The 13265-nt window shown below is 51.2% G+C and overlaps 1 protein-coding gene across 1 annotated transcript in view; it reads left to right on the forward strand.

Annotated features, from left to right (window-relative positions):
- CPNE5 (copine 5) overlaps window positions 1-13265 on the forward strand; it is a 99570-nt gene that overhangs the window by 37941 nt on the left and 48364 nt on the right. The window contains exons 4-9 of the mRNA XM_052648476.1: window positions 5727-5830; window positions 7252-7291; window positions 7505-7581; window positions 9326-9385; window positions 11437-11487; window positions 11767-11830. Coding sequence (XP_052504436.1) covers window positions 5727-5830; window positions 7252-7291; window positions 7505-7581; window positions 9326-9385; window positions 11437-11487; window positions 11767-11830 — 396 coding nt within the window. The remainder of the gene's footprint in view (window positions 1-5726; window positions 5831-7251; window positions 7292-7504; window positions 7582-9325; window positions 9386-11436; window positions 11488-11766; window positions 11831-13265) is intronic.

Consider the following 13265-nt stretch of genomic DNA (forward strand, 5'->3'; position numbering starts at 1 on the left):
TTGGGAACTCTTTTGGAACCAGGGTTATACATTATAAGATTGTTATGGAATTTGGTGGGTGGGGCAGGAACCCAGTCTTAATTCAACTCAACATCCTTCCCAGGGACTTGCACACAGGGAGGTTTCTATAAATGCTTGTGAAGTAAACCTCATATTTACTTGGCTTTCATAATGCTTGAGGACTCTTGGCAGTTAGATGAAGGAAAAAACATAAGGAGCTTTGGAATTAAACATACTTAGGTTTAGATCCAGCTCTGCCTAGCTCTGTGACCTTGGGCAAGTTACTTACCTCTTGATTTTCAGTTTGCTCACTTGCAAAATCCCTGGAGAAGGAAATGGCAACCCACTCCAGTGTTCTTGCCTGGAGAATCCCATGGACAGAGGAGACGGGTGGGCTACAGTCCATGGGGTCACAAAGAGTTGGACAGGACTGAATGACTGACCACACACTTGCAAAATGGGTAACAACTCACAGAGTTTTTGTGAGAATCAAATGAAATGAGTTCAGTCACTCAGTCGTGTCCGACTCTGCGACCACATGTGCTGCAGCATGCCAGGTTTTCACCATCTCCAGGAGTTTGCTCAAACTCATATCCATCGAGTTGGTGATGCCATCCAACCGTCTCATCCTCTGACATCCCCTTTTCCTGCCTTCAATCTTTCCCAGCATCAGGGTCTTTTCCAATGAGTCAGTTCTTCACATCAGGTGCCCAAACTTTTGGAGTTTCAGCTTCAGCCCCAGTGCTTCCAACGAATATTCAGAACTGATTTCCTTTAGGATGGACTGGTTGGATCTCCTTGCAGTCCAAGGGACTCTCAAGAGTCTTCTCCAACACCACAGTTCAAAAGCATCAGTTCTTCAGTGCTCAGCTTTCTTTATAGTCCAACTCTCACATCCATACATGACTACTGGAAAAACCATAGCTTTGACTAGAAGGACCTTTGTTGGCAGAGTAATGTCTCTGCTTTTGAATATGCTATGTAGGTTGGTCATAGCTTTTCTTCCAAGGAGCAAGCGTCTTTTAATTTCATGGCTGCAGTCACCATCTGCAGAGATTTTGGAGCCCCAAAAATAAAGTCTCTCAATGTTTCCATTGTTTCCCCATCTATTAGCCATGAAGTGATGGGACTGGATGCCATGATCTTAGTTTTCTGAATGTTGAGTTTTAAGCCAGCTTTTTCACTCTCCTCTTTCACTTTCATCAAGAGGCTTATTAGTTCTTCTTCACTTCCTTCCGTAAGGGTGGTGTCATCTGCATGTCTGAGGTTATTGATATTTCTCCCTGCAATCTTGATTCAACTTGTGCTTCATCCAGCCCAGCATTTCACATGATGTACTCTGCATAGAAGTTAAATAACCAGGATGACAGTATAAAGCCTTGACGTACTTCTTTCCTGATTTGGATCCAGTCTGTTGTTCCATGTCCGGTTCTAACTGTTGCTTCTTGACCTGCATACAGATTTCTCAGGAGGCAGGTAAAGTAGTCTGGTATTCCTATCTTTTGAAGAATTTTCCACAGTTTGTTTTGATTCACACAGTCAAAGGCTTTGGAGTAGTCAATAAAGCAGAAGTAGATGTTTTTCTGGAACTCTCTTGCATTTTTGATGATCCAGCGGATGTTGGCAATTTGATCTCTGGTTCCTCTTTCTTTTCTAAATCCAGCTTGAACATCTGGAAGTTCACTGTTCATGTACTGTTGCAGCCTGGCTTGGAGAATTTTGAGCATTACTTTGCTAGAATGTGAGATGAATGCAATTGTGAGGTAATTTGAACATTCTTTGGCATTGCCTTTCTTTAGGATTGGAATGAAAACTGACCTTTTCCAGTCCTGTGGCCACTGCTGAGTTTTCCAAATTTGCTGCCATATTGAGTGCAGCACTTTCACAGCATCATCTTTTAGGATTTGCAATAACTCAACTATAAAGATCCACTTAATCTACTGACTATTCAGTAAGGGGCTCAATAAATGTTAATTTTCTTCCTTCATCCTGCATGCATGCTAAGTTGCTTCAATCCTGTCCTATGGACTGTAGCCCTCCAGGCTCCTCTGTCCATGGGATTCTCCAGACAAGAGTACTGGAGTGGGTTTCCGTGCCCTCCTCCAGAGGATCTTCCCCACCCAGGGACTGAAACCATCTCTTACGTCTCCTGCGTTGTCAGGCAGGTACTTTACCGCCAGTGCCACCTGGGAAGACCCTGTTTCCTACTGAGAATCTGTGATTCTTAACACCATCTGCACCTTTAAATTATGTAGGGAACTTTTTAAAAATACAGTTGTTCAGAGCCCACCCATTGAGACTTGGATTTAATTGGCCTGTGGTAGGGCTTGAGTATGGGTTGTTTTGTTTGTGTTTTTTGACCCTGCCTCAAGCTTTGTGGAATTTTTGGTTCCCCTGCCAGGGATCAAACCCTCACCCTTGGCAGTGAAAGCACAGAGTCCTAACCACTGGACCACCAGGGAATTCTGAGCATGGGTTATTTTGAAAAATCTCTTGTGAAAGGATACACTTTTTAAAGATAAAATAATGATTCCCACAGAAATATAAATTGAACACATAGCAAAATTGTATTCAACTTCTTCATTAATGAGGGAACCAGTAAGATGTTATAACTGGTTCAAATCCAACAACGCGAACACATACACAATCACAAATGCTGAGGTGAATTTACAAATAGATGCAAATCCACTGGGTAATAATCAGATAATCAATTGCATTCCACTGAGGGAAATTCATTTGCATTTCTGTGGATAAGAATCATTTGCATGACGTTATACCTTCTGTAATTTACAGAAGTTGTAAAAGAGCTCAGAGGTAATGAAATGCAGACCTCTATGAAATCAGATGCCTGGACTGGTATGTGAAACAGGACTCCCAGTGATCTGCTTTTTGGTACATTTCAATGACTTCCAGGCTTCCCCAGCCAGAGGAGCGCACTCTGCCTTAGACCTTTGCATGTAACTCTGTGATGACTGTTCTCACACTGTCTTGTAGTTATTATCTGTGTCTGAGCTGTCTCACCTATGACAGAGGAGTCCTGAAATATAGGATTCATATTCTATTTATCTTTGTAGCCCAGGACCCACCACACTGCCAGACCTACTTTATAAGTGCTTGAAAACTGTTGAATTCATAATTGAATTGAATTGGATAACTCAAAGAAACAAGCAGAACAAGTAGTGTTTTTATTTGGTTATTTTTGGCTGCTCTGGGTCTTCGTCCCTGTGCTCAGGGTTTCTCTAATGGCAGTGAGCGGGCTTCTCATTATGATGTCTTCTCTTGTGGCGCGTCAGCTCTAGAATATAGGCTCAGAAGCCGTGGCGCACAGGTTTAGTTGCCGCACCTGGACCAAGAATCGAACCCATGTCCCCTGCATTGGCAGATAGATTCTTTTTAATTTTATTTGAAACCTTTATTAAACTCTTTATTGGGTTATAACCACTTAACAATGCTGTGATAGTTTCAGGTGAATCACGAAGCAACTCAGCCATACGTATACATGTATCCATTCTCCCCCAAACTCCCCTCCCATTCAGGTTGGGTAGGCTGGTTTTCAACCACTGGGCCACCAGGGTAGTCCCAGAACAAGTAGTGTTATTTTCCATCTTCTGATGAGGAAGCTGAGGCCTTGAAAGTCTCTGACCTTATAAGTCATAATCAGCTTGTGATAAAGTTGGAACTCAAACCCTCTCATCCATTTCCTGCTTGGATCTTACTTCATTCAACAATGAGTAGCTTACTCTGCACCAGTCACTGGGAGCAGTGGCTTCTGCTGTCCTTGCTCCTGGAACCTTACATGTAGGGCAACATGCTTGGAGAACGTGAGCCAGAATGCCTGAAGTCAGCAATTATTAGCCTTGCGACTCTAAACAAATTACTTGCCTTTTCGGTGCTCTCATTTTCTCATCCATAAAATAGGGAAGGCCTACCATAAAAGGATTAATTAAGGGAATACGATGCAAAGTGTTTACAGCAGCTGCTGCTGCTATAATCATCTGTGAAAGATGAGGAAAACTTGGATCCTCCCATTGCTCGAGAAGCTCTATCTATCGGGATGAAAAGAGTAGATCATGGTTAGGGCATGTGGTGAGTGCAGTCATAGGGATATGAGGCAAACTATGGGAGCTGTAGAGCTGGACTTCCGGGGAGCTGAGTCCTTAAGCATTAGCATGGGAAACCACATGGGGTTTCTCACGTGGCTCAGTGGTAAAGAATCTGTTTGCCGATGCAGGAGACAGAGGAGACTCGTGTTCAATCTCTGGGTCAGGAAGGTCCCCTGGAGGAGGAAATGGCAACCCACCGCAGTGTTCTTGCCTGGAAAATTCCATGGACAGAGAAGCCTGGCGGGCTACAGTCCATGGGATCGCAAAGAGTCAGACACGACTGAAAGACTAACACACTTTAGCCACTTAAACAACAGGGTCGTGAATCTGGGTTCAGCTTTGTGGAATCCTTTGCCTCACGGTCTCTCACGAGGCTTCCGTCGAGGTGTTGGCCAGGACCCCCGTCCTTTCAAGGCTGGGCTGGGGCAGGATCCCACTTCTAAGCTCATTCAGTGGTTTTCGGTAGGATTCAGATTCTCAGGGGTGAGTTGGCTGACAGTCACCGTGGTTCCTTGCCACATGGGCCTCTCCATAGGTCAGCTCACACCATGGCATCTGGCCTCATCACAGTGAGCAGGAGAGAGGGGAGGTGCCCAAGACAAAGCCACAGTCTTTTTTGGCTGTGCTGTGTCTTTGTTGTGGTCCTTGTGGTGCGGGAGCTCCTCTGGTTGTGGATCACAGGCTTAGTTTCCCCCCAGCGTGTGGGATCTTAGTCCCCCTACTAGGGATCAAACCTGTGTCCCCTGCATTGGAAGGCAGACTCCTAACCACTGGACCATCAGGGAAGCCCTGCCATAGTCATTTATAACATAACCTCGGAAGTGACTTGTGCTCCAGTCCAATCTTCATTAGACGCAAACCATTAACTCCAGTCCACGTTCAAGCGGAGAGGATTACACAAGGGCATGAACACCAGGAGAAGGGATCTTCAGAGATCCCACAGCCCCTGTCTCTGCCTTGCGTTTACCATCAGGGCATCAAATCAGTACGCCTAAATCGAAATCAGTCCGAGAAGGAAGGTGGTCATAGAGGTAGCACAAGCTCAGTGTGCTCGCAGAGGCGTCTGGTTGGAGGAATCAGCACGGTTTCCTGGAGGAGGCAACATTAACGATGGACCTTGAAAGAGTGGAGGACACGCCATTGGCCGAGAAGGGGAGGCCTGGTGAAGGACACAGCATAGGCAAAGGCAGGGAGGTGGGCAAGTGAAGGGTCTGCTCAGATGTCCCGATATCAAAACCATCTCACTTGGGAATTCCCTGGCCATCCAGTGGTTAGGACTCTGTGATTTCATTACTAAAGATCCCAGTTTGATCCCTGATTGGGGAACTAAGATCCCACAAGCCCAAAAAAATCCCCACAAAAAAAAACAAAAAAACACTATCTCACTTGAGCGGAACCTATTTAAAAAAAGGGGGAGTAAAGTGATGGCAGTGGAGATTAGAGCTGAAGGTAGACGGCTTCCACTGTTAGATGAGGGAGCTCTCTCCTTGACTAGGGGATGAGGGTGGGGGCCAGGGGCTGGAAGAGGCATGGTTTCCATTACTACCGGGTTCAGGACTGAGGGGCTCTGAGTCCAGTCCCTCCATCCTGACTGCGAGACCCACGCCCCTTCTCCTCTTGCAGTTTGGACGCACTGAAGTCATCGATAACACACTCAATCCCGACTTTGTGCGCAAGTTCATCGTGGATTACTTCTTCGAGGAGAAGCAGAACCTCCGTTTTGACCTGTAAGTGGAAGATGGTGCTGAGGTTGGAGCTGGGGAGGGAACCACGGTTGGGAGGTGGGGCTCCAGGACCTGTTGTTGGGGCGGCGGTTTCCTCACTCGGGAAGGTAGGAGATCTGTCATGTCAGAGGAAGCCCGGGGTTGACCGGAGAAAAGGGACTATTAGCTGAAGTCCAGCCCCACCCACATCAGGAGATGGAAGAGAGGTGGGGAGAGGGAACAAAGGCACCCCCCCCCCCCATTTGTTTAGTGTGGAAGGGCACTGGGCAAGCTACCTGATTCTGGGGCAGGTGGTTGAGGGAGATCTTGGGGGCAACTCCAGCTCTGCCTCCAGGGAGCCCAAGTCCCCAGCGAACTCTTCCTCTGTCAAAGCTGCTTCTGGGGGCAGGTCCCCTCCAGTTTCCCCTCCTGCAGAGGTTACCCAGCTGATCAGACTCAAAGCATCTATGTGTTCATCACACGGATGCAGAGTGCCCCTCTTCTGAGGTTAAAGGTGACAGTGGGGTTTTAGTCTGGTGAGTAGGTGGAGGAGTGTTTTATTGTTTTGTTCGGGGAATAGGGTGGTTAGAAAGCACTGTGCCCCTGAGAATTGTGGATGGAATGGGGAAAAGGGGTTGGCGAAGAGGGAGCAAAGGAAGAAAATGCAGGAAAAGGAGACGAACACGGAGGGAGGAATAGGAGGACTCGAGGCCCAGGGCAGCAGGGCAGCCCATCGCTGGGAAGTCAGCTTCCCAGGTGGCACTAGTGGTAAGGAACCTGCCCGCTGATGCAGGAGACACAGGAGACACAGGTTCAGTCCCTGGATGGGGAGGATCCTCTGGAAGAGGGCACGGCGCCCCATTCTAGTATTCTTGCCCAGAGAATCCCATGGACAGAGGAGCCTGGCAGGCTACAGTCCGTGGAGTTGCAAAGAGTCGGACACGACTGAGTGACTAACACATACACAGCTTGTATATGGGCTTCCCTGGGGGCTCGGTGGTAGAGAACCCACCTGCCCATGCAGGAGATGTGGGTTTGATCCCCGGGTTGGGAAGATCCCCTGGAGAAGGAAATGCCAACCCACTCCAGTATTCTTGCCTGGGAAATCCCATGGACGGAGGAACCTGGAGGACTGCAGTTCGTGGGGTCACAAAGAGTTGGACATGACTTAATGGCGAAACAACAACAACATAACTTATATATAGTAAAGTGCTCAAATCTTTAAGAACCCTACCCCATGATGCATGTTGATATCCATTTATCTCCCAGATCAAAAGACACACTAGAAGGCTACCGTTTGTGTCTCCCTGCTATTACTCCCAGAAATGTCCACTGTGTTAGTGCCTGGTTTGGGGAGAGCATGGGTTCTGGCTCAGCTCAGGAAGCCAGACAGTTCAGGGCAGGCTGCCCCAGCTGCCTTCACCATCTCTCTGTGTTCCCTGCAGGTATGATGTTGACTCCAAGAGTCCTGATTTATCCAAACATGTGAGTTCTGCCAGCACCTGCCCAGCAATTCTGAAAGTCTCCTAAATGCCAAACTCTGAGTTGGCCTTGGGCTTCACTATGACACAGTGTGTGTGTCTGATGTACATCCTGTCATTTCAGAGCCCTCGTATATCCAGGTGTGGGGTGGTGGGGGAGGTGGGACGACTGTGAGCCTAGTGGGTGACTGGTCCTTTTTGCACCCTGGATGTGCAGGATTTCCTGGGCCAGGCTTTCTGCACCCTTGGAGAGATTGTGGGGTCCCCTGGGAGCCGCCTGGAGAAGTCCCTCACGTAAGTATACAGGGAAGTGGAGCCTGTCTGGGTTGCTTTCTCAGTGATAGTCCAACTTGCTGTTCATCTTTGCTGAGGGCTAGCTCAGGGGAGGGGCAAGCCGTCAGCCGATCATCATGGGCAGTCAGAAATATGGAGACTGCAAGGGCCTTGCCCTTGCAGGACTTTTAACCCAATTATCTTGGAGGGACCTCGGCTCACTTATTAGAGACCCACATTCCTTAGAATGGCCCGAGACCTTATGTAGTCCACTCCCACCCCTCACCCCATCGTTATATATGGGAAGAAACTGAAGCCCAGAGAGGGAAGTGATTTGCCCAAGGCCACATAGCTAGGAAGTAGAAGAGCTAGGATTTGAACCTAGGGATCTGCTCACATAGAGTAGCCTTCAGATTGCTAGGATGGCAAAGCCCTCCGCATCCCACCAGGCCCCTGCATCATAGGGTTTTCAGTGCTTTAGGGGGAAACTATTACACTGAACAGGCTCTGCCATGAAGAGTCTCAAGGCTTCTCACAGTGGAGCCTGGGGGTGGCTTCAGGGACCAGCCAGGCTTGCCCAGGCAGTGGGGTGACCTCTCTTGTCCCTGTCTCTCAGGAAGCCCCAGGAGCAGGGCCCAGGCAAGAGAGGCCTGCAAACTGGGACATTTGTCCAGGTCACAGGGCAGGGTGGACAGAAAAGCCCACCCCCCCACACCGCTTCTGTCAATTTCACACTGGACACTGTCCCCTCATCATGATCAATAACTGCAGAATGTGTTGTTTGGGGGGTGGGGGCTGGTCTCTTTCCCAGGCCCTGTCTCTGACCCCCAACAACTATGTGGAAACTTCAGAGCCCCCAGAAAGTCCTCCTTGTCCCCCAAAAGTTCTCCTCCTCTGGCTTCACAGAATATAGTGATAAATAGCTATCATTTCTTGAGAATAGGGAGTAATCCCCTGTTTGAGGGCTCTGAAGCTTATAGAATTTGAGTCCCAGGAGTCAGTGTGTGTCTTCTCCTCTCAGCTCCCAACTGCCTGGGTCAAAAGCACCTGAGTTATTTGGGTCTGTTTCTGGTGCTGGCCCCTGGCCCTCCAGCGGTGGAGGGGCACACCTTCTGGAGGGGCTGGAGAAAGACTTTGGATTGGGGAGGAGCCAGTGGGAGGAGCTTTAAAGGTCAAACAGTCTAAAATGTGGAGATGCAGGGTGCTGGTGAAGGAGGGGACCTACTGCCCCACCGAAGCTTTCACATGTCCAAGTCTAGTTGTTTCCCTGGCTAGACCTATGAATGGCTTCCTTTCAATGGGTATCTGTTCTGGGCCAGACAGTGTTTCGTCTCTGTGACCTCACGAGGTCTATCTCCCCATTTCACAGCCCGCACACTGAGGCTCAGAGAGGTCGCGCAGAGGTTCTCAAACTGAAGCAGGCATCAGTATCCCCTGGAGGGCTGATTTCGCACAGACTGCTGGGCTCCAACCCCAGGTCCAGGCAAGGGTCCAAGAATTTCTATGTCTAACATGTCCCCAGGGGAGGTAATGCTGCTTGTCCAGGAACCACTCCCCAAGAACCTCTGAGGTGAAGTTGCCCAGGGCTTCACCTTGTTAGGTTTGGGAAGAATACCTCTCCTTCCCCTGGCCTGTGGCTTTTGGACCTGTTTTGATGTTTGATCCAGAACAGAAACCTGTCTCCAAGAGTCTCGGTGATGCCGAGAGCTCTGGCCTCTCGGGATGGGGATACTCAGCTCACGACATGCTCTTTTTCTCTCCACAGAATAGGAGCGTTCAGCCTGAATTCCAGGACAGGCAAGCCCATGCCGGCTGTGTCCAACGGGTAGGCCACCAGACACCTCTGGCCCTGGAGTCCTCAGACATTCGGCCAGCTCTGCAGAAGGGGGCCTCAGGGTCCTGGTCCCATCCCCGCTCCCACCACTGTGCCTTCTTCAGTCCTGCTTAGGGGCACAGAGAGGGCCCTGGGTCCCTCTTAAAGGACCTAGGCACTTGGGGCCACTCTGCAGCTGGCCCTCCCCACACCCAGGCTAGAGCTCCAGCATCCCCAACCCCAGCGGTCAGAGGGCTCTGGGGAGCAGGGTGGGGCTTAGAGGTAGGGGCTGTTTCTGGGCATCAGCAGGGACTGGGCCCTCTTCCTTCCTGTCCTCTCCCCAACCCGGTTTCTTCCCCACCCGCCTCTCAGCCTTCTCCTCCCTTGTCTTTATCTCCCCTCTTCTCCAGTGTCCGCTGCTGGACGTCAGCCTCCTCACAGAGTAGATTCTGCTAAACCCTCACTTTCCGCATTTCCTTACCAGCTGTGGTGGGCTAGCCACGTTTCCCCAGCCCCAACCCTGACCATCTGCTTTTGGCTGGCCTCATGCAAATATGGCCACAAAGACCCTCCCACTCCTTCCCTTCCCTCTCCTGGTTGGAGAGAGGGTTCACACCTGGCAGAGGGTAGGGGGACCAGGGTAGGGAGCATCTGCTTGGGGGACCCACCTGGAGGAGCCACTGGCATTTGCTGAGGACTCCTAGAAGTTGGGGTCTCAGTAGCTGGATTGTTCATCCAACTAGCAGGATGTAGGAAATGGGCCTTCAGGGGACCCAGGGATGCCTGCAGCCCAGGAAGGGTATGGATGCTCATTTACAAGAAGAGTAGAGAAGCAGGAATTGGAGAGGGAGCAGGAGTCAGAGAGAGAAACAGAAAGGGAGAGCGAGTGGGAAGAGAGGGAGAGAGAGAAAGGCCAGGCAGGTGGGAGCTGATTGGGGCTGGAGAGCGTGGAAGGAAAGATCGGAAATAGACGAGGGGCTCAGCGGCAAGGAGAGGAGCAGATGGAGAAACACTGGACAGAGGAGGCTGGTGTGAGCATTCTATGTCCCTGGTCAAACAAATCAATCTTTACCAGCAGGCAGGGCCGGCTGGGGGTGGAGGGGCTTTGGGTTACTCAGCTGGCTGCCCAAGTCTAGAGGGACAAGCTGGCCACTTGGCTGGGGCAGGGGACACTCCAGCTGCAGCCCTGCTCTGGCCGCTTCATCTGGAGGGATCCGAGCTATCTCATCAGCCCCCTGCAGAGGGCCAGCTCCCCTGCCTCCTCTGTTTGAGAATCTCTCCCTTCAAGAGCCGGCACTGGAGAGAGCTCCATCAGTGGTTCTCTGAAATGTGTTCCGCAGCCAGCATGTTGTGGCCCTGAGGGCTGGCTCAAGTGTGGGCTGCATTTCATCAGCTTTGCAGAGTTGTAAAGGGACACAGGCAGGGAGAGAAACGGTGCTTTTGAGGCCTCCTCCGTGTCAGGCGCGGTGTGTGTACGTATTATCTTGTAAAATGGATGCTACAGTCACACCCATTATATGGGCTAGGAAACTGAGACTCAGAGAGGTGCAGTAATGAGCCCAAAGTCACACAGCTACTGGACAGCTGCCATTTTCTTCTCCCTCCCAGGGGCCCTGGTTTCCCTGGGACCTCCCCCATGCTGGGGTTAATCCTCAACATCAGAGTGCTATGGGCTGGTACCTGGGTGAGGTGGGGTCCCTCCTGACCAAAGGAAGAGGTCATGGTAGAACCCCACCCTGGGAACTTACTCCCCTTGAGAGGATTCTCTGGGGGAGGGGGGCCAAATTCACGTCCTGGTTGCCCACCTCATAGAGGAGCCTCAGGGTTGGCCGAGATCTCTCTCCCCCAGAGAGACCCCAGCCAAGAAGCTGCAGGGGAGGGGGCCATGGGAGACGGCCTGGCAAGCTGCCATCCAGAGTACTCCTGTCCTCCTGTTTCACTACCTCTTACTGCCCTCCTTTCTCCGATGGATCAGAGTGGCTCAGAGCTGGGGTGTTCCGGGACTCTGGGGATCAGCTGGGTGCAGGGTGGGGTGGCTAGCCCACGAGGTCTTTTGCCCACAGAAGTGGTCTCTGGACGGAAAGTTTGAGAACCACTGGTCTGGAAGCCTCTGGGTGAGTCTGGATGCTTTTCTAGGACTTTCAATGCAGACAGTACCCTTCTTGGTGGGCCCTTGGGGAGCAGGGGTGGGGCAATTCCAGGCCTGGGGCCCTGGCCCAGGAAGCAGCACCCTAGGTCACAGGAGACTCTGTCTTCTTAGGGGCTTCAGAGCAGATCTGCTGGATGGTGGTGGGGAGGTGAGGGGAGGCTGAAGAGGGCTGAATCAGGGAGAGCTCAGGCTTGTGGCTCTGTCTTTGTCTGACTTTCCGTTCTCTCATCTTCTCCTCTCTCAGCGGTGTCCCAGGGAAGAAATGTGGCACCATCATCCTGTCTGCTGAGGAGCTCAGCAACTGCAGGGTGAGTGGCAGAGGACTGTAGGACAAGACCTGGGGGCGGGGGGGGGGGGGGGGTGGATGGAGGGCAGGCTGGCCTCCCTGGGGCCCTGGGGCCCGCAGGATGTCCTTGGAGGCACAGGGGGAAGGTGGGGCTCTTCACTTTACCCTAGCTGTCATAGAAGCCCACAGCTTTGGAGCTGGAAGAGGTCTCCCCTTTTTAGAGCTGAGCTGACTGAGGCACAGAGAGAGGAAAAAGCTTGCCCACGGTCAGCCGCTGAGCTGGGCTGGGAGCCCTGGTCCACTCCCCGCCACGGCCACGCTCACTTGTCCTTGAGCCAAGACTGCCTTGGCACCAACACTGGCGGCGGAGAGGCCTTTTCAGTCTGGGAGGCTGGGCGCTTGGCATTTAGTTGTCATTTTTCCCTTTTAGCTCTGGAGTAGGGTGATGCCCCTACATGGGGCTGAGGGGGTGAGAGCATGTGGTTGGCGTGTGTGTGTGTGTGTGTGTGTGTGTGTGCGTGCGTGCGTGTGTATGTTGGGAAGCCAGAGTCTGCAGTCCTACGCAGCCCTTGGTTTTGCTTCTTCTGTGGGACTGTAGAGAAGCAGGAGGTAGGGACAGCTCGAGGTGGGAGCTGAGGGGGTAGCCAGGGTCTTTAATAACGAGGCTGTAGTGTCTCAAACTCTGCATTCAGGGGCTTCCAGTTGGAGAATAAGACACAGAATTGATATTCTTTGGGAAGTACAGCAATGACTAGATCAGCTCAAACACAGTTGCTCTGTCTGCTTTCTCTGCTTATCTGTTTACCTCGGTGGGTCTGGTGGACCTTGACCCCAGGACTAAACCTGCCCCGCGTGTACACCAGCAGAGGGCGGGGCGTGCAGTAGGTGATCACAGAGGCTCTTCTGTGAATCTGTAATTGAATGAACAGGAAGCCCAAACCAAATGTCTAGGAGATGTGGATATAACTGCTACACCTGTATATGCTGGTGATCTGGACGCTATTGGAGTCCCCACAAGGGAGAAAGTCAGTTCAGTCACTCAGGCGTGTCCGACTCTTTGCAGCCCCATGGACTACAGCATGCCAGGGTTCCCTGTCCATCACCAACTCCCAGAGCCTGCTCAGACACTGTCCATCGAGTTGGTGATGCCATCCAACCATCTCATCCTCTGTCATCTCCTTCTCCTCCTGCCTTCAATCTTTCCCAGCATCAGGGGCTTTTCCAATGAGTCAGTTCACATCAGGTGGCCAGAGTATTGGAGTTTCACGGAGAGAACAAGGGCAAGAACCCAGCCAATATGTAGACTAGAGCTTCTATTCAAGCTTCCTGAGCCTCAGTTTCTCCACCTGTATGCTGGGGCTGATAGACTTGCTGTGAGGATTAAAGGAGATCGTGAAGGTGAGCGTGCCCGAGGGGCTCTCCTGCTAGTGGGTGTCTGGGGAAGACCAAATCTGAAT

The sequence above is a fragment of the Budorcas taxicolor genome, chromosome 11, assembly GCF_023091745.1.
Source record: "Budorcas taxicolor isolate Tak-1 chromosome 11, Takin1.1, whole genome shotgun sequence".
NCBI lineage: Eukaryota > Metazoa > Chordata > Mammalia > Artiodactyla > Bovidae > Budorcas > Budorcas taxicolor.